Source organism: Mus caroli, unplaced genomic scaffold, assembly GCF_978045245.1.
Source record: "Mus caroli unplaced genomic scaffold, Mus_caroli_1 scaffold_3, whole genome shotgun sequence".
Taxonomy (NCBI): domain Eukaryota; kingdom Metazoa; phylum Chordata; class Mammalia; order Rodentia; family Muridae; genus Mus; species Mus caroli.
In genome coordinates this window covers 87,179,229-87,203,977 of record NW_028227258.1, presented here as the reverse complement: position 1 = coordinate 87,203,977, position 24,749 = coordinate 87,179,229, and the positions used below count along the sequence as shown (strand labels likewise).

The 24,749-nt window shown below is 36.5% G+C and overlaps 1 protein-coding gene across 11 annotated transcripts in view; it reads right to left on the bottom strand.

Annotated features, from left to right (window-relative positions):
* Window positions 1–24,749, bottom strand: part of Zbbx (zinc finger B-box domain containing) — a 131,772-nt gene that overhangs the window by 89,662 nt on the left and 17,361 nt on the right. For 8 of the 11 annotated variants that reach the window (XM_021157875.2, XM_021157883.2, XM_021157881.2 and 5 more), the window contains exons 5-7: window positions 19,283–19,331; window positions 17,734–17,840; window positions 14,631–14,726 (exon numbers count right to left, since the gene is read on the bottom strand). In XM_021157875.2, coding sequence (XP_021013534.1) covers window positions 14,631–14,726; window positions 17,734–17,840; window positions 19,283–19,331 — 252 coding nt within the window. Of the gene's footprint in view, window positions 1–14,630; window positions 14,727–17,733; window positions 17,841–19,282; window positions 19,374–21,814; window positions 21,956–24,749 lie in introns of those variants that run through there. The other 3 variants (XM_021157884.1, XM_021157887.2, XM_021157886.1) reach the window with 3 other exon arrangements.

Below are 24,749 nucleotides of genomic sequence, written 5' to 3'. Positions count from 1 at the left end.
AATCCCAAATGTCTAGGTTAATTGATTTTGTTAATCTTCCTGTGGATACCAACCCCAGTGAGGTAACTCAGTCCTAAAAAGACATGAATGGTATGTACTCAGTGATAATTAGATATTAGCCATGAAATATAGGACACCCATGCTACACTCCACAGACCCAAAGAAGCTAAACCAGAAGAAAGGATCAAGTGAGAAAATAAAGCAGTCATTAAAAGGGCTGGGGAGGGGAGTGGGAGGAGGTCAGGATGAGGTATAGGGAGGGGCAGAAGAGACGAACAGTTGACCATGAGAATGATGGCAGAAGGCAACTTACAGGGATGGGGAGCATCTCTAGGACATGACACAGACCTGGGGTAATGGAGGTCCCCAAGAATCAATGGGGGGTGACCTTTGTTGTGACACGCAACATTAAGGATATGGAATCTGAAGAAGTAATCTACCATAGCTAGACAGGAACCAGGAACCCCAGTGGAGTAATAGGAACACCAAACCACCCACAAACCTTTGAACCCAAATTATCCTGTCTACAAGAAATGCATAGGTGAAGGATAGAGCAGAGACTGAAGGAACAGGCAACCAATAATTAGCCAATTTGAGACCCATTCCATGGGCAAGGATCAATCTCTGACAAGTGACAGAGTAGTGATACACTCTTGTGCTTGCAAACAAGAGTCTATAGTGGCTGTCTTTAGAGAGGCTCCACATAGTAGATGACTCAAATGGATGCATATATCCACAGCCAAACAGTGAATCTAGCTTGGGGACGTGTATGGAAGAGTAAGGGATAGGAACACCATAGGAAGAACAACTACCATCATAAGCACTAAATTGCCAGTTAACAAGAACACAAAAACAATTGTGTTTACAATAGATTGGTCTAGTAGGCATAATACTGTATTGTATATTAAGAGATTAACTTCAAACTCAGAAACTGAACTCAAACATAATTTTGTTTATATCTTCTAAATATAAAGATTTAAGTACAGCACTGTGAACATGAAACAAAATAATGAGACCGAGATTATATACACTTACCTGTGCAACTATAATCCATGCTAAGAATGTTTAAATTCAAATAGAAACAGTCTTTAAAGAACATAGTAAATCATATGTTTGACTCTAAGAAGAAAGTTTTTAGAGCCACAGAATAGGATTTACTGCCAGTATTTCAATGTTCTACCACATCCTTTCCCACTCCCCATGATGTGATGGTAGCATTTCATCTGGTAACTGTTCTAAATTCTCACCTCAACTTTGCTTCCCCTTAGAATGATATTATCTTTCAAATTATACTCAAGAAGAATTCATCACTCTGACAATATAGCATTAATCAAAGTGAAGAGAGCTGATATTTTTGTAGTATTTTGGAGTGGATAGCAGTCATTTTGTAGAAGTTAAGGTCCAAAAGCAAAAGTTTTATTTTTAAAAAACATGGCATGCTTGATGGCATCCTCTGTGCTGCAGGATGGTACCTTCCACTGTCAGCTAAATCCTCCTCGGTGTTCAGTAATAAATATCAATGATCACACTGACACAGCCATATTTCTTTAAGTTCCAGCTCAAGAAAGTTAACACACAGCCCTTATCATCTTACTTTGAAAGTTTGAAAGCAGACTGGAAATGCCTCCATTCATGAACTTTTTTGCTTATGATTTGATTTGGTGACAAGAGTGTCACTGTATAATAATGTGAGGCTGGTTTTGAATTTCTGGTCCTGGTGACTCAGCTTCCAGAATGCCATAGACCACACCACATCTACACCAGTTGTCTTTTAAGAGTGTTAACTTTCTCTGGTTTTCCACTCGCAAAGTTTTAGAAATTATTTATTGTAAACATGACCTTCACTCTAAATTGATTATTTTAAATTTGGCAGAATAATTCTGATATGCATTGAGATTAAGAATCAGAGCAATACACATGAAGAAAAATGTATTTTAAAACCTCAAAGGGAATTATAAATCCATTAGTTCCAATGACTAATAAATATTGATCACTTGAAATTAGGACTAACTATACAATTTTTCTTCAAGAACAATTTGGTCTTCTTTGTTCTGCAAGAACTAAATTTACATGTCAATGAATATAACTGCTATAGTCTGTGTACCTATCAATTAAAAGTCATACCTTCAAAAGATTTTAAGAAAATCAACTTATTTTTAAGTTAAAATTGCTTATGTAAAAAACATACTTTTATACATCATACGCAACTAAATAATTATGGAAAAGGTAAAGTGTTACCTACAACTTTCAGTTACTAAATTTTACCTCTGTTGTTAGATCAAACTAGTTTGTTCTTCTGATAACTTTGCCTTTACAGATCAACCTATTAGAAATATTTTTCCCTAAAGCAGACTTTATTTTAACTGGATTCTTTATCAAAATTGAGGGAGGAGATAAATAAATGATTGTCAAAAGTTTCATCTACTCTTTCTACTTAAAGAAAATATCAAATACCAGGTAGGTAAAACAAGGCCAAAATTTCCAAACATCAGGCAATTGGAAAAAAAAAGAATTTGTAGTAAAGTCTATAATACACATACACATACGCATACACATACACATACACATACTCATACATACATACACACATACACATATACATACATACACATACTCATACGTACACATATACATAGAAAGCCAAATATTCAGAGTAAAAAAAGTTGCAATGAAATGATCCACACAAAATCTAAATTTCTCATGGATGGGAAAAGCACTCAGTAGGGGGAAGTGTGCTTACTCTGCAAGCAAGAAGACCTTAAGTTCAAGTCTTCAGATCCCATGTAAAAAGGACAAGTGTCAATCACAGATATGACTGTAAACCTTATGCTGAAGAAAGACAGAGACAAGAACACTGAAGTTTGCTACCCAGTAGCCTCACTCTGGATTCAGTGAGATACTCTAGTCAACAGTGTGTGTGCTACAAGACACACAAACACACAAACACACACACACACTAAAAATTCAACAGATAACAGAAAATAATCTTCACTTGGAAGCAGTAGGCTCAACATGTTGCTAAAAAACTGTGGCAACTGCATTGGAAAAACTTTTTGCACTAATCACAAATCAGATAGTAATCAAATCCTGGAAATAAAAAAAAAAAATATGTGACAGTAGATCCAAATTTATCACCTTGCACAAAACTCAAGTCTAAGTGAATCAAGGAACTCATCATAAAACCAGATACACTGAATCTAATAGAAGAGAAAATGAGAAACAGTCTCAGGTGCATTGGCACAGGGAAAAATGTCCTGAACGGAAAGAATACTAATGACTCTGTTGCTAAGATGAATAATTGATCAATGGGACCTCATGAAAAGCTTCTGTGAGACAAAGGACATCATCAATCCCACAAAAGGCAACCTACAGACTGGGAAATGATCTTCACTAACCCTACATCTGATAGAGGGTTAATATTCAAAATATATAAAGAACTCCTGTCTAAAAGAAACGCAGGGACAAAAATGGAGCAGAGACTGAAGGAAAGGCTATCCAGTGATTGACCCAACTTGGGATCAATTGCATTAGTAGGCATCAAAGCCTGACACTATTACTGTTGCTATGTTGTGCTTACATACAGGAGGAGCCTAGCATGGCTCTCCTTTGAGAGGCTCTACTAGCAGCTGACTAAGACCACCATTAGACTGAGAATAGGAGACCTCAGGACCCCTATGGCAGAGTTAGAGGTAGGATGGATTATGCTGAAAAAGACTGCAACCCCATAGGAAAAACAACAGTCTCAACTAACCCGAACACCTGGTAGCTCCCAGAGACTAAGCCACCAATGAGCATACACTGGCTGGTCGGAGGTCCCCAGCACATATGTAGGAGAAGACTGCCTTGTCTGACCTCAGTTGGAGAGGATGACCCTAATCCTGCAGAGGCCCCAGGGAATGAGGATGCCTTAGGGGAGGGGAAGAGCACCCTCTCAGAGAAAAGGGAGATGGGGAATGGGAAGAAAAACTGGGGGACCAGGAGGTGGGACAACATTTTGAATATGAGTAAATAAAATAATTTTAAACAAACAAACAAAATAAAAAACAAAACTAAGCATGTGCCTAAACTTTCCATCAACTTCAAATCTGAAGCAGAACTTAAGACTTTAGGTGCACCTTTGTTATAAAGTGCTCGCTGGTTTCCCTCAGGTTTTACTAATTGCTGAAATATTTTTCCTTTACAATAAGAAGAAAATCAAAATGATCAAAGATCTTGACATTTGTAGTGTATTTACTTGTAATTTATTACCAATGTAATCCACCATACAGCCAATTAATGGTGCTAAATAAATATTCAGATTTGATATTTAATACTATCATAAATTAACAGACCTTATGAAATAAAAGCACATCTCATCCAGTTATCCAGTTAATTTGTGTGTGTGTGTGTGTGTGTGTGTGTGTGTGTGTGTGTGTGTGTGTGTGTGTTGAGACAGGGTTTCTCTGTGTAGCCCTGGCTGTCCTGGAACTCAGTCTGTAGACCAGGTTGACCTTGAACTCAGAAATTCTCCTGCCTCTGCCTCCCAAGTGCATGCCTCCCAAAGGCATGTGCCACCACTGCCCAGCAAAATATTTTTTAAAGGATAAGATGACATGTGAATGCAATCACTCTAAACATAATATATTTTCAAACACGCAAGCATCCAGTATCAGGAAAAGAAAAACATGATTTGGGTCTAAATAATTGTACCTTTCAATTTTTATTGCATCAAAAGCTTCTTCTTAAGGAGTAATCTTTAAAGCAGGAAACCAAAGAAAGCAACACAGAGAATTCATACCTGCAATCTTGCTACCTATTCGCGGTTTTGATGCCATATAATTATGTAGTATATTAATTATCTTAGGAAGAACTTGCTCTTGTTTTCAGCTAACATTACATGTATAATGAATGCATTCAGCTGAGTTAGCTGCTTTCAGTAATTATTCACATTTGAGCTTCACAAAGAACAAATTCATATTCAATTATTTGAATAGCAGAGTTTTAGACATAGCAGAATAAATTCACCAGCAAAGAGTGATCAAGAAATCTGTCATATTTGGGTGTTAAATACAGTATTTCTCTTGCATCACCACTGAACAATTTTATTCTATAAAGAGTGATGAGCCTAAACTAATTTAACCAAAACCACTGTAAAGCTGTCAAACCTTGTGAAAAATCAGGAGACAATATAGTCCTTATTTACATGGAATAAAGGCTCCCAAAATAACCAGCATTGTGTCATCAAATTAAAGTTTAGATATTTGGTGAAACATCGAAGACTCCCCAAATCACATTTTATCATCCAAAATTTGAATAAGGAGGAAATATAAATTGGTAAATTAAGTGAAAAATTAAAATCTGAAGCTTCCATTTACTGTTTTATAAAAATTTTTCAAAATGTGTTAATTTGTATGCATGGAAACAGCCCTCAGTAGAAGGCCCTACTGTCACTATGGACACTTCTGTGACTATAAGAGCTGTAGAATTTACTCATCTATTAAGATATGTTTATTTATAATTTTATGTATTTGAGAATTGGGGGTCACATTTTTTATTTTTTTACACTCCATATTTTATTCCTCCATCCACCCTCCAATTGTCCCACATCCTGCATACATATCTGTACAACACGTGTGCCTGTTGACCTCAGACGTGAGAAGAGGGTGTCATATTACCTGAAATTGAAGTTACACTCCACTATGAGCTGTCACGTGAGTACTAGGAATCAAGCCTGGAGCCTCTGGAAGAGGAGCCAATAAAATGGCTGAGCCATTTCATCAGTCCTGAGACTTAACTTATCTTTGAACTTCATTGAACTCTATGATTTCCCTTTCCCATTACAAATGAGTATTCATTATTGTATTTTAACTCTACATTTGTCTGTTTTGGTTATCATATGTTAATATACTCATGCAATGTTTTGTCTTCTATGCATTTATTCATTATATCTTTTTTCTAGCTCCATATTAAATGTCCTTTCCTCCAACACACATGTTTTAAGGGATTCAGGGTACTTTTACAATAATCAATTAAGTATATTATTATATTTAAGGTGATGATAATGGGCCCATGAATATGTCAAAATTTATCAAACTTTATACATTAATTTTGTGAAGTTGTTGTATTATAATTTTCCCTCAACAAAATTGTGAAAAATATTACTACATATAAAGGTTATTTGAAATTGTTTGAACTTATAATTAATGTTACTTGGTGTCATAAGCGTTAAATGTAAATGGCATAAGGGTAAGGTTAAAATTCTAGGAATACTTTATATTCATTAATAAAACTTGCACATAGCACATGCTACAAGCAGAGAATTTTCTACACCATCATTGAGTTGGCTTTTATCCATAGTACTGCAAGTTTCTGAGTTTGCATATATGACTTTTTCTTAAGACCCTCTTAGCACAAACATGAAAGACCACGTTCTTCTCCATTTGACATTAGCTCACGAGTTCTCTACATTAAATCCATTCACTGCAGGGATCCTCTCTACTGTATTGGCTGCTTTACCTGTTTCTCTTTTTATAATATACTCCCTAAGCCTTAAATAGTCTTGATCTTGAATGATAGTAGAAGCCCTACTTTCTCTTCTGCCAACATTTCCAATTCTCTTCATTTCTCTTTCCCAAGCTTTCTTGTCTAAGAAAATGATTCAATTGACAAAGTCACTTTCTGGAAAGTATGAGGGTCTAATTGAAGATTCCTAGAACCCATGTGAAGAGCCAGGTACAGTGATGTATAACTATAGTTCAAACTCACGGAAAGGAAATAGGATTTCCTAAGAGCTCCTGAGCTATGTAGTCTGGCCTATCTAATGAATTAATTGTCCTATGGGAGACACTGTCTTAAAACAAGTTAGTCAATAACATGTACATATGTGATTCTGGTTTCAGGATACTAAGAAGAATTACAAGTTCAGGGCCAGCAGTAACAATATAGAGAGACCCTGTCATTCCCCTGCAACATATAGGCACAAAAGTGAAGTAAAACAAACAAAACAAATAAAATCTTAAATTGAAAATTTTATAACATTATTCACAAAAGCCTCAAATGAGAAGGCAACACAGATAACCGTAAAATGTTGAATGGATGAATAAACTCCGGTACTGTAACAGTACTGCTACTTGTCCATAAAAACAAGCGAAATACTGAAGCACAGTGACAACTTAGAACATGAAAGTAAGGTAATCTGATCACAAGTCACATAGTATTGGAAATCAGGCTAATCAATAAGACAGAGAAAATAGAAGAATCAGGAATGAGTAGGGATGCCAGAGTATGACTGTTACCATGAAGGTTCATTTGCGTTTCCCTTTGACCTGATACACATGCTGAAAATTAACTAGACTAGTAATTACACATATTGGCAAGAACACTAACATTCACTAAACTTTACACCTTACATGATTATATCCATAGTATCTTCTCTGTAAAATTATATTTTCTCTGTGAAAAATAACCCTATCAATTGTTGCCAGAAAAGTATTTTTATTGGTCTTTGTATCAGTAGAACTTTGAAACTCTGAGTGTATGATCAAACACTTAAATGAAACACTGAGCAGGCATTCGGCCTGAGTTGAACTGTCAGACTCCCAACGCTCTCACCAAGCTGGACAGCAGTTAACTCAGAAACAGGCATATTGGCTTGCCAGCGGAACAGCTTCAGTATTTGTTCTGGGAGGGGCCCTGTGTAGGGGTCTAGGAATAAGCAGAGCTCCTGTATGTATAAGATGCTTGGCTTTCACTTTTTTATTTTCCAGGGAGCCAATGTGCACTTCTTGGCTTCTCAAACCCCACAGGGGCTGCAGCAGTTACAAAGTTCTCTGCAGGTAGGCAGCTCTATTTACCCTCTGTCTGCAGGTTTTCCCTGCTAAAATAAAACTTGGCTTGTACAAGTCATATTTACCATAAATATGTTTCACAGGCACCTTTTTCTACTTCTCCAAGAACTACAAAGTTAACTAAAGGCCAAAATCGACACACATGACAGAAAATTTGTTAAGTTTTTCACCATATATATTAACATTTATATTCTTTATTAAATTTTGGCTAATAAATACTTGAGCTTTCAAAATAGAGAGAGAAATAAACTTTTGCTATCTAAAATCCTGGTCTATGCTATTTCCAGGGATATGGTCATATCATTAGGAATCCATTCACATTTTTATTCTCTCAAAATTGATTTCTAAGGGCCAGGTTCAGGAACTGAGAATTCAGTCCCGAACAAATGTGATACATTTCTTATAGGAGTTGGGATTTTATCAGAAGACATGGAAGAGTGAGCAGCAAATAGTAATATAATTTTTAAGAATCCCTTAATTGAGTTTGCACAAAGTGATAATTGGATTAAAGTGGAATGAACTTAGCCTGAGTTGTTGGAATAAGTACCATTCATACCCAAGCAATCGTAAAAAAAAAAATGACAGTACCCAGATGTCAAATGTATTTTAAATATTTTACTTTTCCCTGTAGTACAGTATTAATATTTATCAGTTTATAGTATTTCCAGAAACATTTTGTAATTTGACTATAAGATCAAGTGAGCACGTGATAATTCCCTTTGAAGGGTAACTTCTTGGTATCAGCCTCAGTCTATCTTATTGATGACTTTAGAAGAAGACACAGAGTAAGGTCTTCTCTGATCATTCCTGGCCCCAGAGTGGAATGTGTTGCAACTTAGACTACAGTCAACTTCCTGGGTAACTCTACCCACCAAAGGATGTTTAGATAATTCTAGGAGAATTAGGTTATTGTCTTAATACCCATGGCATGACTGGTGAATTTTACTGTGTCTGTAGTATAGCTGCTCTTCCTATTTATTCCTTCACACTTGAATACTGACTTCTCAGTTTCAATACACTGACCTTTGAAAAATTCTATCATTCCCTAAACTGAAGCCAATAGCAAGCTATAAGTTTACCCTGGATTCTACATTATCATGGATTGAGTTCTCCTCAAAATATAATTGTGGAATTTGTCTTCCAGAGTTTTACTAAAGAGAATTCAGGAAACACCAAATTAAGGCAAGATAAGAGTAAAAAGCCACCTTGATATAGCTGTCTCTGGTGAGGCTATTCCAGTGCCTGGCAAATACAGAAGTGGATGCTCATAGTCATCTACTGGATGGAACACAGGGCCCCCAATGGAGGAGCTAGAGAAAGTACCCAAGGAGCTGAAGGTGTCTGCAACCCTATAGGTGGAACAACAATATGAACTAACCAGTACCCCCAGAGCTCGTGTCTCTAACTGCATATGTAGCAGAAGATGGCCTAGTCAGCCATCAGTGGGAGGAGAGGCCCCTTGGTCTTGCAAACTTTATATGCCCCAATACAGGGGAATGCCAGGGCCAAGAAGCGAGAGTGGGTGGGTAGGGGAGCAGGGTGGGGGGATGCTATAGGGGACTTTCAGGATAGCATTTGAAATGTAAATGAAGAAAATATCTAATAAAAAATGAAAAAAAAAGAGTGAAATGCAAGGCAAAAAACCAAAAAAACAAAAAACAAAACAAAACAAACAAACAAACAAACAAACAAAAACTAACTTCAGTACAAGAATCATAATGGTCACTAGAATTGGTCCAAATTGAAACAAATAGGCTGTTTGAAATATTTTGGGGGAGATAGGATGGGGATTATGCTATGGTCTGTAGGTCTTCCTCCAGAATTCATTCAGATGTAAACACCACTTGTGATATGCTAAGACGTGGTACCAAGAAATCTTTACATGCTGAGTATGACCAATTAAATCATTTATCCATAGTTTCCCTTGGATTTTACCTCGGTCCCTGTAGCCATGTGATGCTCTGTACCACCTCAAGTCTCTGTATTGCCTTGCCTGATGCAAGGCCCTCTCTTCCAGATTCAGTCCCTCAAGTGTGTCCCTTCTAACTTCAAAAGCTGTGATCTGAAAATAGTGTTTATTGCCTATAAATTATACAGTTTGTGTGGTATATTGTAATATTAGCAAAATACAAACAAACCAGGCCACCCCTTAAAAGTAGTGTTAGAATTGGTAGTTAATAAAAGAAAGGAAAATTCTTTGAGACTCAATATTGGCCCATCTGCAGCAGTGTTCAAGCAGTCAAAGAAATAAGTCCCTAAGCTGTAAATAGAATCTGAGGGACACACACATTGCACCTGTTATATGCATTTGTATGGCAAACGGCCTTTGTAAGATGACCAAGGTAATTACAATATTCTCCACAATGACTAACCATTGTTCCAAAATATATCATTTTAAACCTTAATGGGACAGTGATAATGTGAGCCTAAATTTGGGTAAAGGATAATGTCAACCTAAAAATATAATTTAAAGTGTAATGAAGTTAATAAGCATAAATCATACCCTGGTACTGAGATTCATTTACTCAGCAATTACTCCCATGTATGATGATACATACAAACACATATTCCCAGTTACACTCATGCGTATATGAACATACCTTCCCTGGGAGATAAGAGGCCTTATGTAAGACAATATGAATTTCTATCCTAGATAGTCTCTTTTTTTTTCTAACCACCCTTATTTTGAGGTTTCAACTTAGCATTTAAGAGAATCTCCATTCTAATTAAGAAAAGCTACTTACTATAATCTATCTATTAATGATTTACTTAATCCAACCTCCCCTGTGAATGTCTTACTTCACAGTAGAATGCCTTCTGTGTTTTCTGAAGCCTTCTGTTTCTCTGATTAGTGTTTTTCTGTGTCTGAGAACTTATGTTAAAAGGAAATATGAGTGCTTGATATATTAACACCTTATTTTTTTCATTTTTATTGGTTATTTTATTTATTTACATTTTAAATGTTATTTCCCTTCCCAGTTTCCCCTCCACAAACTCCCTTTCCTTCCCCCCCTCCCCTACTTCTATGAAATTGCTTGCCCACCCACTTCAGTGCCTTAGCATTCCTCTACCTTGGGTCATCAAGCTTCCACAGGACCAAGGGGCTCCCCTCCCATTGATACCAGATAAGGCAATCTTCTGCTACATATCCAGCTGGAGCCATAGTGGGGACCATTGGTTACAGTTTGAGAAAAAGTCTTCAAGATTCAGTATTGACAATTTTTCTAACTAAAGAAATACCACTTTTGTAGTTTGCAGCCGCTCCCATACCTTTATTCTTTATTCTTCACATGATTAACTATTTAAAAGGGCTTGAAAGAGGCATGGAAAACTGACATGTTTCAATCATTGCCAATCATAAATAAATCATAAATTAAACAGAGTATCTCTTAACATTATTGTTAGTCAGCATGGGAACAGTAATACACAGCTTGCTTTTAGTATTGTAGGGACTTTTGTTTAAAGTAATACTACATAGCATTTTACAAATGCATGTAATGACTGAATCACAAGATGAGTTGATCCATAGACCAGTGATTAATATGGTTTAAAAGTATCAAATTTGCATATATATTATAAGACTACAATGATTACCATAGATTAAAGAATATAAAATAGAGTAAATAGTCGTTAGCCAAGAATGTTTTATCCTTACATGAAAATGTTATTTATACAGTAATACTTAATATTTTCACATCACCTATCTGACCCAATTCTTAGATTAGGTATAAATTCAGCAGTCAATGAAATCTCATGACTGTAGTCACTACCAAAATGATAAACACAAAAATCAAAATTATTTTTTATGAATGAGATCTACATAGTAAAGATATCTAAGGGGAAAAGAATGAATGTACAAGAAATAACAGAGGAAGCAGTAGAGAGAAAGTGAGTGAGAGAGGAGAGAGAAAGAGAGAGAGGGAGGGGACGGGAGGAGAGGGGAGGAGAGAAGAGAAGAGAAGAGAAGAGAAGAGAAGAGAAGAGAAGAGAAGAGAAGAGAAGAGAAGAGAAGAGAAGAGAAGACAAGAGAAGACAAGAGAAGACAAGAGAAGACAAGAGAAGACAAGAGAAGACAAGAGAAGACAAGAGAAGACAAGAGAAGACAAGAGAAGACAAGAGAAGACAAGAGAAAAGAAGAGAAGAGAAAGGAAATGGAAGGAAAACAAGCAAACAGGCAAAAGGCAGGCCAGGATGCAGGTTTCCCAAGTCTTGCCCATGACAGCACCATTATCCACAGATTTGCAGTCAATGGGATTATAAAACATGAATGCAGAAGAGTACTGTTCTCAGCATTAGATGGCATTTTTGATGCATCAAAACCTTCCAAGGAGTCAAGGTGGCTACTCAGACTTTTTGATTCATATACAGATTAAATTCATCCATGTTAACTTTTAGAAACAAATGTGTTTTCTCAATTTCAAATTCCTAAGGAGCTTAAATATCAATTTTCTATTTGTGGCTTAACAACATTTCCTCATCTGCAGTCAAATCTAGAAAGTGCTTTGGCAGCAGTATTTCAAGTGTTCTTATCACATCACACACACACACACAGAGAGAGAGAGAGAGGGGGGGGGGGAGAGAGAGAGAGAGAGAGAGAGAGAGAGAGAGAGGAGTAAAAGAAAGAGCATGGTGGAGGAAGTGGGTATGTTCATTGGCTTGGTTTGGGTAATGTTTCTCAAGGCAGGGGTACATCGAACCACCAAATAAGCTTACACATGTGCAACTGATATCTATAAATTATATATTAGTAAAAATGCAAAAATAACCTGCAGATTGCTGTTAAGTGCTTTCTGCCCAGGCACTATGGAACCCCAAGGAAATTTACATTTCAAAATAAGTAATATGTGCAAAGTAAATGCGTTCTCACTTTCTGGATTCTGCTTTTAGAATTTCACAGGATTTGAATCTGTAAAGGTCAGACTAATCTAAATCAAGTTATAGATTACACTTCAATGATTCTGATAGGGAGATGTGGACAAAAGGAAAAGGCTTGGTGTTGGGAAGGTACTCTCTGATGAGGATTATTTTCATGAGCATGATTTGATTCACGTTATATCCACATATCTACAGAAAATCATATCAAAGTACTGTGAAGAATGTGTGGGAACCAGACAGAGGGGTTGTGGGAAGAGAAGACAAAGGAAAAGAAAAGTCAATTTGGATACATTAAGCAGTTCAAGCACTAAGATTAAAGGAAGAAGCTGTGGTTCATGCCTTTATATCAGCATTACAAAGCTTCACACTGTTTCAATTCACTGAGTGAATTGTGTGGACTGAAGAAATCATCCAGGGGAAACTTTCTATTAGGCACTTACAGTAAGGTCATCAGGGGTTTACATTCATCATGAGCAATTCTATAGTACTTACATTTTAACAGTTAGACACCCTTTTATAGATTAACTCTGATGTCTAAGGTATTCAGTTAAATTACCCCAAGGTAACGGGTGTTTTGTTTTCCATGTTATTTGTTCTTTCTGTTTGCAAGCTCCAACCACTGCATGATAATTCAAAAAGTGATGTACAGGGGATAAGAAAGTAGCTCCCTAAGTAGTATGCTTGCCCAGAATGCCAAAAACCTATCGCTCATATAAAGCCAAACATAGTGGAATGCATTTGTAAATTGGGTGCTGTGACAGTGGAGCGATAAAGATCCATATGACCCCTGAATCGGGCAGCTCAGACTAAGCAGCAAGATTAGTTTCTTAGAGAGAAACAAAGATACAAAAACACAGTTGAAGGTTCATCAAGAATGATGGTTTCAGCTAGTCTACACAGAGAGAGAGAGACAGAGACAGAGACAGAGACAGAGACAGAGACAGAGAGACAGAGGGGGGATGTGTGTGTAATGGACTTTAGCACATATGAGTCAGATCTATTAGATGTTTTGTTTTCCTTATCATAATGGGTCAGAATCTTTATGAGCTTATATATATACTCTGTATTTATATTTCAATTATATATTCTGTATTTCAATCTACCTCCAATCTACATGTCCTCTCTCTGTATATATATATATATACAGTTCCAAACACAAATCTAGTCATCTCCTTTTCATTCTATATGGACTATTAGTATCTTTACATTTAAGTCATATCTTTCACTCTCATTTTATCTCCAGATTCTTAACACCAGGATGCTAGCAATATTAATGTCACTATTTACCATAGACCCAGCTTCCTAGAAGGCACTCACTCTAGCAATAAAAGGAATTAATTTATGACAAATGATTACAACTTTAATGATAACCAGAGTGATGCCATATCTATATCTTACCATGTCATTTCTTTACATATGAAAGTTTTAAAGGTGTTTATTGGGGCTAAAGTTGACGCATTTTACAAAGTAATCAATATATTTAAAACAACAAATAAAAAATTTTATTTACTATGGAGAGAAAAGGATGCCCTAGAGAGATGAGCTTATCTACATAACAGTGCAAGAAGATGTACAAATGTTTACGTAGCATTAAAGGAAATAAATTTCTATTCATAAGCTAGCTAGAAATAGTACTTAAAATAAATCAGTTCCTAACATAATACTGTGATAGATGAAAACATTGTCTAATCTTTAATATTGTAATCAAACTAAGTATTTGAGGGAGTATATATTAAAAGACTTTAAATACCAAATAGAATCCAGATTAGAACTCAGTGAAATAATTTTAAGATACATGCTAAGGATGAATATATATAACAGGATTTTAGAAATTAATGTGTTTTTTCTGAATTCTAATTATTAAGATATGTTTAAATGCATGCTATGTTATGTGATAACATATTTGGAATAGACACTAAAGAAGCCTACCTGTAAAAGAGTTGTTCTGTGGAACTTCAGTGCCCCCTTCTGGTGCATTTTAGCAAAGCAGCCTGAACAATAGTCTTCGCCACATTCCAGGCATACCTTCAAAGACATACATGTGTACATATGATACTGCACAATGACAAAGCGACTTTCAGAAAAGATTTGCACAATGGTGTTCTTGTCTTCATATTTATCCCCCAAACTACAAATGTCACTGGAATGAAAAAAGCACTGAAATACTAATGTTAACATGGAACAACTACTCTCAGATCAAGTATATATATATAAGCAGTGATGGGTTGGGTTACACATGTTATATGCATGTAAACATGAACCATTTCACAATGACCATAAGACAATTAATAGCACCAAGACAATCCTTGAGCTGGTGGAAATAAAACAACATTACTAGTTAAAAACTCTCTCTTTGTGATATGTTTTATTTTTATATATCTTGACACTAGCTAAAAACAGTATATAATGTCCCTTTTAAATTTTTCAACATACTTCCATGAATGTACCCCTTTCTTGCACATTCCTTGTATTTCCTTAAATTATAGTTTCCAAAATGTTGTCAGATTTGTCCACCAAGTAAATAAAAAAAGAAAAAAAGATGTATTGTTTGTGATGAGTAAAATGGTCGCAAGCCATGGCCACTAAGACAGTCATCATCGAGTTTCCTGGTAGTATGAAAACGTAATGTTTGAACTGAGCAAAGTTTGGGCATGTAGTATACCTATACCCATGATGCTGATAGGAATCCCTTCAGGTAGAGAGAGGGAGAAACAAAACTTTTACTATGATTGAAGGTGCTATTATGGAACTATACTCTTGTTTCAACACCTTCACAGCACAGTGAACTGTAGGGTAAATAACTAAGAGACTTCCTTAGTTTCAGTTTGGCCCAGGCTGAGAACCATAACTGAAAACACAAGAGAGAAAGTAAACGGAAGAACAGTGAGTGTGTCAGAAGGTCTATGTCAAGAAATGATTGATATTGTTGACAATGGTAAGTGTTTGAGTGAACAGCAGGGTTTATCATGGTTCCGGTCTGGAGCTTTACATCGTACGGCATGGATACTATTGTAGCTTCACCATTAGATTGTATGTTCAAGCAGATCGAGTGCGATATAACAAAGGAATCCATGCTTGAAAAACTAAAATATTCCTTAAGAAAATAAAACTGATATTTTAGATGACTGTATGCTCTATTATTAATTAAATACATTTTCAAAGAACATAAAGCTGGAATTTTTTATTTAACAAGAAAAAAAGAGACACCCCCTAAATTCTAAGGAGTCATAACAAAAAGTCCTTAATTGTGCAATTTTGAAGTGTTAAAGATGTAACTGCGTGGTAGCATTATTTATTATAGTAATGACTATTTCAAAATGTATTCTGCATAATCTTCTTGAAAATACCTCCTAATATTTCCCCAAATTTCTCATAAACCTTCGGCCGTTTGCTACCACATAGTATGCTGCAGAAAACTTAAAATCGGGTGCAGCATATAACTCTAAGCCAAGTATTTATTAACAGATGCTTGAAGAAAGCAGCCCAACAGATATTTGTAGACTGAGAGATCAAAGCTAGAATTGCCAAGTTAGCTCACATATTTTGTTATACAAGCATATTTAGATTTAAATGGGTTAAAATGACTGCCAAGTGGAAAATCTTTTTAGGCAGTTTATGCAACTGGCAGAACCTTACGAACCCACAGATAAGGATTCCATTCTGCTGCATAGCTTCCTCAAACACCAGGGTGCAGTTTGAAGAACTATCCGGTTGATTTGGCAAATTCCAAGTTCGCTGTATTAGTTTTCAGAACTCATTTCAATCTAATTAAATCAAGTACATATGCCAATTAATATGTTACTTGACTTTCTAATTTTAGCATAAAGAAATAGCGTAAAGCCACTGATATGTCATTTTAAATTATACATTTAGAAGTGTTAGATTTTTGCCAATATTTGTAAATGCATAAATTATAAAGGTGATTAGCTAACAACAATATCATTTTAGTTATCGTCTCCTTTGTATGTGTTAGAAGCAATAGTAAACATTTTATTAAATTATAATCAGCCATGTCTTTGTGGCATAAGCCACAGGTGGGAGATCATCTACAAAAAGACTCAGTAAATTACTATGGTCATATACTTTATAGGGGAGGTGACATGCAAAATTCCAAATTGAAAACCACTTAATCTTATCAAGGTAAAACAGGTAGGATAAGAAACTTCTTAAAAGAAACATATGGAGAGTGGTGACCAAGGTGCCCAACCTTATAAAATTATGGCAGGACATTGTGTTTACTTTAGAGATATTGTTACATATGGGTGTTGCTAAGCATGAATGAAAAGAAAGAGGATCCAGCTTGTGTATGTTACTGTGTTGGTGGCGCAGTCTCTGAGAGCTCCCAGGGGTCCAGACTCTGTTGGTCTTCCTGTGGTGTTACAATGCCGTCATCAATCCTTCCCCCAAATCTTCCATAAGGGTCCCTGACCTCTATGCAATATTTGACTGTTTGTATCTGGATCTGTTTCAGTCAGCTTCTGGGTAGAAACTCTCAGAGGACAGTGAGGCTAGGCTCCTGTCTCCTGGCACATGTGCAGCTCAGTCTCCATGTGGTTCCCCAACAGCTGGAATGGATTCTCCCCTTTAAATCTGTAGCCTGACTGCGGTATCCATTTCCTAACAGTATTACCTTGTCCAGCCTCAATTGGAGAAGATATATCTAATCCTGCAGAGATGCTCCAGGATGTGGGAATACCTGAGGGGTCAGAGAAGAAGGGGATGGGGGCGTGGGGGGACGCACTCAGTGAGGGGACACCGAGAGGGGGCCAGCGTTTGGGAAGTAAACAAAGTTTTTAAAAATTTAAATATAGGAAGAAAAAGAAGGCAGATATGATTTTAAATGGTGCTATTAAGAGAGAGAGAGAGGATGATGTTTAGTGACTATATGGATTTGTTAAACTTACCTGCTATCCCATGGAGAAACAATAATGAAAAGGAGCAGCATGGGGCTGTGCTAGCGGGGGGTCAGGAGGGAGAGGGTTGCCTAAGGAGCTGTGAGAGTTCTAGTCCTCTTGCACTGTTGTGTACTTACAAGGAGAGCAGCTTTGTTCTCGCACTGTCCACAAACTTTCCGTTTAGTCTTAGGGTTTTCACTGCCAGTAGAATGTGCCATTTTGTAACTAAGTTGTTTTGCTGGAACTAGAAGGTAAAGATGTCAGGATCATCAGTATGGTGTTTGCTTTCTTGATTAGCAGGGTAACGAAACTATGAGCGTCTCCAAATTCTCACACAGCACTCTAGCAGTAGCAGCGTAAGAACCAGATACAGGCAAGTCTAGTGTGTTTGCTCATTGTAGAACCTGTAAAAACCCCTGCTGGCTGTCATGAGTAAGGGCCAAATGCATCCAAGTTCTGTTAACTTTGCGTTGACCTCATTGACTCGAACATGCATCACTACACAGTACTGAGAATATTACTCGGTTTTCTTTCGTTTTTTAAGATTGTTTTTAATTTATTTTTTATTTGATATTTTCTTTATATACATTTCAAATGCTATCCTGAAAGTCCCCTATACCCTCCCTCCGCCCTGCTCCCCAAGCCACCCCCTCCCTCTTCTTGGCCCTGGCATTCCCCCTGTACTGGGGCATATAGTTTGCCATACCAAGGGGCCTCTCTTCCCAGTGATGGCCGACTAGGCCATCTTCTGCTACATATGCAGCTAGAGAATATTACTCTTGATAGATTTCTTATGAATTCTCCTTTTCCTAAACACAAGTGAAGTCCATTTAGAAAACTTCTAAACAGACCATGGCATACATTTGTAATATTCAGTTACTTGCCTTGTTTCTGCAACTAAACACACCTGCCTAAAGTAGTTTAAGTAATGGAGCATTTTGGTTTGGGTTTTCTGTTCTAGGTGATACAGTTGCAGGAGGGAAGTCATGCTGGAAGGGTGAAAAATAACGTCTCATGATCTGTTCAGAGTAAGGAAGTAGAGAGAACAAGCTGTTGCTGCTGCCTTTGTCCACTTTTTCAGTCTGTGATCCCAGACTATAGAATGGAGCCATCCGTATTTGGTGTGCGTCTTCCCGAGTCAATTAGCTCAATCTAGATAATCTATCACAGATATGCCCAGCCTTGGTGAGTAAATTTCCATGTAAGCCTAAATTGCATCAACTTGACAATGGAGATCAACTCAATATGTTTGTATAAATATTGAATCATATAGGGTTCCAGAATTTATTCCACCAAATTATGCTAATATTCATGTATAAATATGTTTAACTTCGAGAAGAGTATTGTGTTTGCTTTGAGATCACTGTAAATTCTAAGACATCATAATTTTTATTTTATACTGCTAAAATTGCTCCTTGGTTTAAAGATTATATTGAAATTTATAAAGAAGAGTTTTTGCTTTTGGAGAGAATTATTAGTTTTAATGATATTCTAAATGACCTTTTGCTGTAAAATATTGAAAAAAAACCTTATTTTGAAAACTAAAATATCATCATCTGGTAACTGAGGAACTTTATTCTGCATGAATTATTGCAGTTTATAGCAAGTCTATGTGAAGACTCTATATGAATACATATGCTATGTGAAGAACCTTAACTTTATCATATAATACAGAAATGGGCTCACCTTGAATCTCTTCCTTAAGTAACTTCAATTTCACTTTTCCAGCCGAGAGCTGCATTAAGGATACAGATGTTATTTTTCAGCGACACACTCTCTTATAAAAAGAAAGTGCATTTGTTAACAGAATGTTAGATATCTATACCATTTGAGTGCATCTTACATATATATATATATATATATATATATATATATATATATATATAAATGTATTAGTTGAAATAATATAAAATTAAAAAGATAATTAAAAGTATACAGTAACTTACATTTTCATTAAAAAAGAATACATATAAATCACTTTTGGTTTTGTTGTTTTGGATACAAGGTCTCACTGGGTAGCCCAGGTTAACCTCTCACTCAGGATCCTTCCAAATAAACTGATATTAAAATCATGAGCCACCATGCACAGATTTTAAATAAAAATTTTCAAAATATGCCAGGAATATTTTCCTTATTATATAAAGTTTCAGAAGCCCACTTTAATGCAATTATATAGTTTGAGTATAACAAAAAATATTGTATGTCAGCATGAATTGGTTTTAAGAAAATATTAGCGTTCATATTATAAAGGTTTTGAGCTCCCTTCCTCCTCCTGAAACTCAAGAGTCTGGTATTTGTACAGACTGAATCAATTCCAACTGAATCATTTGTTTCACATAATTGCAGAAGCCAACTTGTACAGTTTAGAGAACCACATTTAAGCATTGTGGCCTTACCTGTCATTCATATTATTTATGATCCCCGAATTATCTATGTGATTGGTTAAATATACTCAAGAAAGTAAATGCCGATACTGGGTATTTAAATATAAACAATCCCTTAAAACCTTTGGATTTTAACATAGTAGGCAGCAGAAGAAACCGGATAAGTGAGCACTCTCGCCTGGGTCTTATTAAAACCAGCATTTAAAGTGCACAAGTGAACAGAGGCCGGTGTGCATTTACATAGACACTGCCGATTCATGCCCAGCTTTCAATTTGCAATTTGCATGCTCAATTGCCCAATTTGTACATGAAGATATGAGAACAATGGCTGCCTCTATATCTATGGCTGCACCAACTGCAGTCATCTTTGAAAATTTAGGCCTAATTATTCTCTGTGGTTTTGCTTCAATGAGGCACTTATTGTTCATATTCTTTGAAGTAGCTGCTCAGATGTTTTCTCTACCAAACACAGCAGAAAAGAAAATAGAATTGAAATCATCAACTTCTATATGAATCACAGTTTTTGTTTTTAAGTTGGCAGTTATACAAGTTACAGATAAATTTAACCTCAATTTTTATAACCGAATTATCCAGTATGATTACCTTAATGCTACAACTGAATTGCAATGAGATCAGCCGGGCTATGAGCTCCTTACGAAGAGTAGTTATGTCAGGAAATAAAGTAATTATTAGGGAAATTTTATAATTTATTTTATTACTATGAATAATATTTGTCTGTTTTATAAATGTATTCATATTTACTTCAAATTATCCTAATTACATAAAAAATATTCGAGTGAATAAGCGACAAGCTCCTAGTTTCAGTCTAATTGAATTTTGTCATTAAATCTGATTTTTATGCTTGAAAAATAATTGAGTGATAAAGTAGCATTACTAGATGGATACGGATGCTCACATGCATGTTTACATGCTTCTGAATATCTGAAACTGGAATTTAATGGACTTATTGCTGTGCCAGAAGGCATTGAACAAGAGCTTCCCAAAGCCAGCGCAGTTTAACTGGCTCTGCCATCCATAACAACTAAGCAATTGGGTTAGACTAAGCTATAGTCTTTTGTCTGCAGGCATCACAAATACCTGCAACCTGGCACCAGTGCTTTTATGTATCCAAAGTGCCCTCGGGGGACACTTTTTCAGTGATATTTGTGCTCAACCCACCTCCTGAAAACTTGCCATCTCTGCTTACTATCTGTATATGCAACCCCCTTACTATTCCATACAACCCTATGTGAACATCCACTTAATTATTTGTACTTGATATCTCTCCTAAAAATGTTTCACCATGAAGTTCACATTAAGTGAAGGTCACTTTGATGGTCACAGCTTCTCATGAAATAAATCGACAGAAACTCGTTCCTTGTTGAGGGTTTCGTTCTTGCTTTTGTTTTTGGCAGGCTGATCTCCAATTCACTATGTAGCTGAGGATTGCCCTGACCTTCTGATCTACATGCTCCATTTCACATGGGATGAGTGACATCAGGCTATTTATGAGATGCTGGGAATTAAGCTCTGAGCTACCTGCATGCTAAGTAGGCACTCTCCCATCAGCCACTTTCCCAGACCAACTAGTTCCTGATTTCCTCCCTTTCACTCTGCAGTGCAGTGGGGTGAGGAGGATCTGCATTCTTTACTCAGGGTACAGTTAGTTACACTGTCATCATTCAGCAATTCACATCCACCGAAGATCTCTGCTCTCTCTCTCTATGTTGTCAGTGTACAAGAGGTTCCTCCTCCACTAAATATCAGAAATCTACTCAGTATTTCTCTCTATCCATTTATCATTAATAACTCTAAGTACTTCATTCCCCCTTACCTGACATCCAGCACTGAAAATCCTCTAATACTCCAGCCCCTAAGTTCCTCTAGCTGCCCCACCATTGTAATCAAATCTTGCAGCTAGACATCATTCTAAATGTCCATGCCTTCAAAATCCCAAACACAGATGTTCTCAGTGTCAAGCATGATCATTGTTTCTTTGACTCTCAGCTCTCCCTTTCTGCCTATTATTATGATGAAATAATGCTAGGGGGTTTCCTGGAAACCCATGCTGAATGACCCCCCCAAGGGTACATAGGCCTTCTCAGTCATCTGTTCAATTCTTTGCTGCTCAACCCCAGTCATGATGCCCACAGCTGCTACTCCAAACCTCCACTCTCAAGAATTCTGTCATCCTGTTTCCTGTGCTTCACCCTTGACAGCAAGTGCTGTCACCTTTGCTCTGTGAGGATGTTGAAAGCCTGTATCACCTGTCAGTTCCAAGCTATAGTATTTGTGTTTACTTCCACCTGTGTTATATTTTCTTCTGTTTTGCTTGCCAGGGGGAATGCATTCTCTCCTCCCCAGTGAAGGTGTCTTTAATGAACCACCTTCTCAAACACCTCAGCCCCAACCACTGGCATATTCTGTCATCTGCATCTTCAATTTCTGACCTGCTCACAATCCCACTCCTCAGCCAATAAACTGATGACACTCCACCAACTTGGTCTAAAGAGCTTAACTCTGTCCTTGAGTCTATTGAACCTTCCTGTGTTCTTGCTCTTGTCTTCACTGCTTGGAATATATTGTTGCATTGATCTGATAATGGCTAACTAATTAAACCCCAGCCTTTTAATATTCTCCTTTTCCAAAAATACTCATTGTAACAATTCAAAGTGGGTTCGTATATAGCATCACTTACCTTGCTTAGAACTCTAAATGTTACAAATGTCTTATGAACCCATAGCAGAAATTCAAAGGGGTTGAGTTGTGTAAGAGTGCAACAATGACTAAATGAGTGAGAATTTTAACTTATAAAGCCAATTCAGAGCTTCTCCCCATCAGCACAGTTGACACCAAGGGGCTCTGCAGTGCACTGTAGCAAGTTCAGAAGCAGCTTTGTTCCCAGTCCTATTATACATCTTCATCAGAACCAAGCAGAAAACCTCTCTTCATGATCAAAGTGGAAAACAAAAAAAAAAAAAAAAAAAAAAAAAAAAAAAACCAAAAACAAACAAACAAACAAAAAACCTTCAGACATTGCCAAAGTTCTCCAGGGAAACAAAATTGCCTCATTGAGAACTCAGGCTCTGAACTGGAGATTCTTTATAACACAGCCCTTTGGATGTCATTAGCGTGTCCATGTGTTCTAACTCTCCCTCCCTTTAAGCTTTTATGACATCCTAAGACTTTGACTCCATTCCTGCCCTTTTTTTATATCCAGTCTCTCTTCACTGGATGAAAACTGGGAGATTATTTTAGAATAAGACTAACAACCTGATGCTTGACATTGAGCAAATCAGTTTACTTCTCTGATGGGAAATTACTTCATCTGTGAAGCCGCAATTATAGACTGAATCTTGTGAGAGATAGAGGTGCCTGCTGCAGTAAAAATTCAACAAAGAGAAGTCCACAGCCAGATTAATATACTGAATAAATATTAAATTTGAGGGTTACCATACACTACACACAGACTTGGGTTTAAGTCTTCATAACTCTCTCGCTTATATAAATTTGTAGGGATACATTTACTCAGCTTTACCTATCACAGGTGAGTGCACACAAAATCCTAAATTTATACCACAGACTTTCTTTCCTTCTTCATTCAGGCTTATTCTTACGCTAAACGTCCTGTAAATCTCCTGTATGTTCTACTTAATTCTTTTTTCACTGTATTTTGATGCAATATTTTTCTTTACATTTCTCTCATCTCCATTTCAATTCAGATTTCTTTCATATGAGATCTATGGTCTTTTTATAACCTTCTATTACCTCTGGGCCTCTGTAACCCTCTATGCCTCTGGGCCCACTGATCTCTAGAGCAGCAGGCACATATAATACCGACATCTCACAAAGTGACTGGGAAGTAGAAGAGAAAGACCTATTTCTACTTCTATTTATCCCACAGTTAATATTATAATATATGTGCTGTAAATTGTTATGAACATAAATAAATAGAAGTATATACATAGTAAGTCCATGTTCAAAGTCTATTCATTTCTGCTGCATTTCATGGTCAAAATTGTGTATAGCCTAGAAAAAACATTGTAAACCATTCTTCTATCATTTCAGTCCTACTGGTCAAGTTCTGCAGGGCAAGAGAACCCTATTCATCAATTGAAATGCATCAAGGTACCTGAGACTAGGATCAGAAACTTCTACATCCTTCACAGTCTCTAATTCTATGATAGCTACCTCCCACACTTCCCACTTTTGCCCTCTTTCATAATTAGGATGTTTGTGGAAACAAAGATTTTTATTTATTCTTAAAATATTTCCTTATATAAATTCATTAGCCAAAGTATTATTTTGCATGTATACATTATTCATATACAAAAATATTTATTACAAATGTTTTATATTGATTCTTACTAAAAATATTTGATATACCTTGATTTTTCTATGGTAGATGAGGACTTCCTTAAAAACAAGGCGTCAACAACTCAAAGTTCAAAACAGCGCTTTTCAAAGGCCATTGCACACAGGTCCATGAAGATAAGTTTGGAAATCAAAAGTAGGAGTTTTTCTGTTCTGTTCAGTTTTGTTTTGTTATGCTTTGTTCTTTTCTTTTTGAATCAGGATCTCAGACCATAACCAAGGCTGGCCTCAAGCTCAAGCCAGACCCCCCTGCTTCAAATTCTTGAGTGATGGGAAGACAAGTATGAGCTACTATAACTGCTCACAGCACATTTTAAAAACATATTTACAGTAAAATATCTGAAATGCAACACAGGACAGTACTGTGGGAAGATAATGACCAGTTAAAAGTGGCT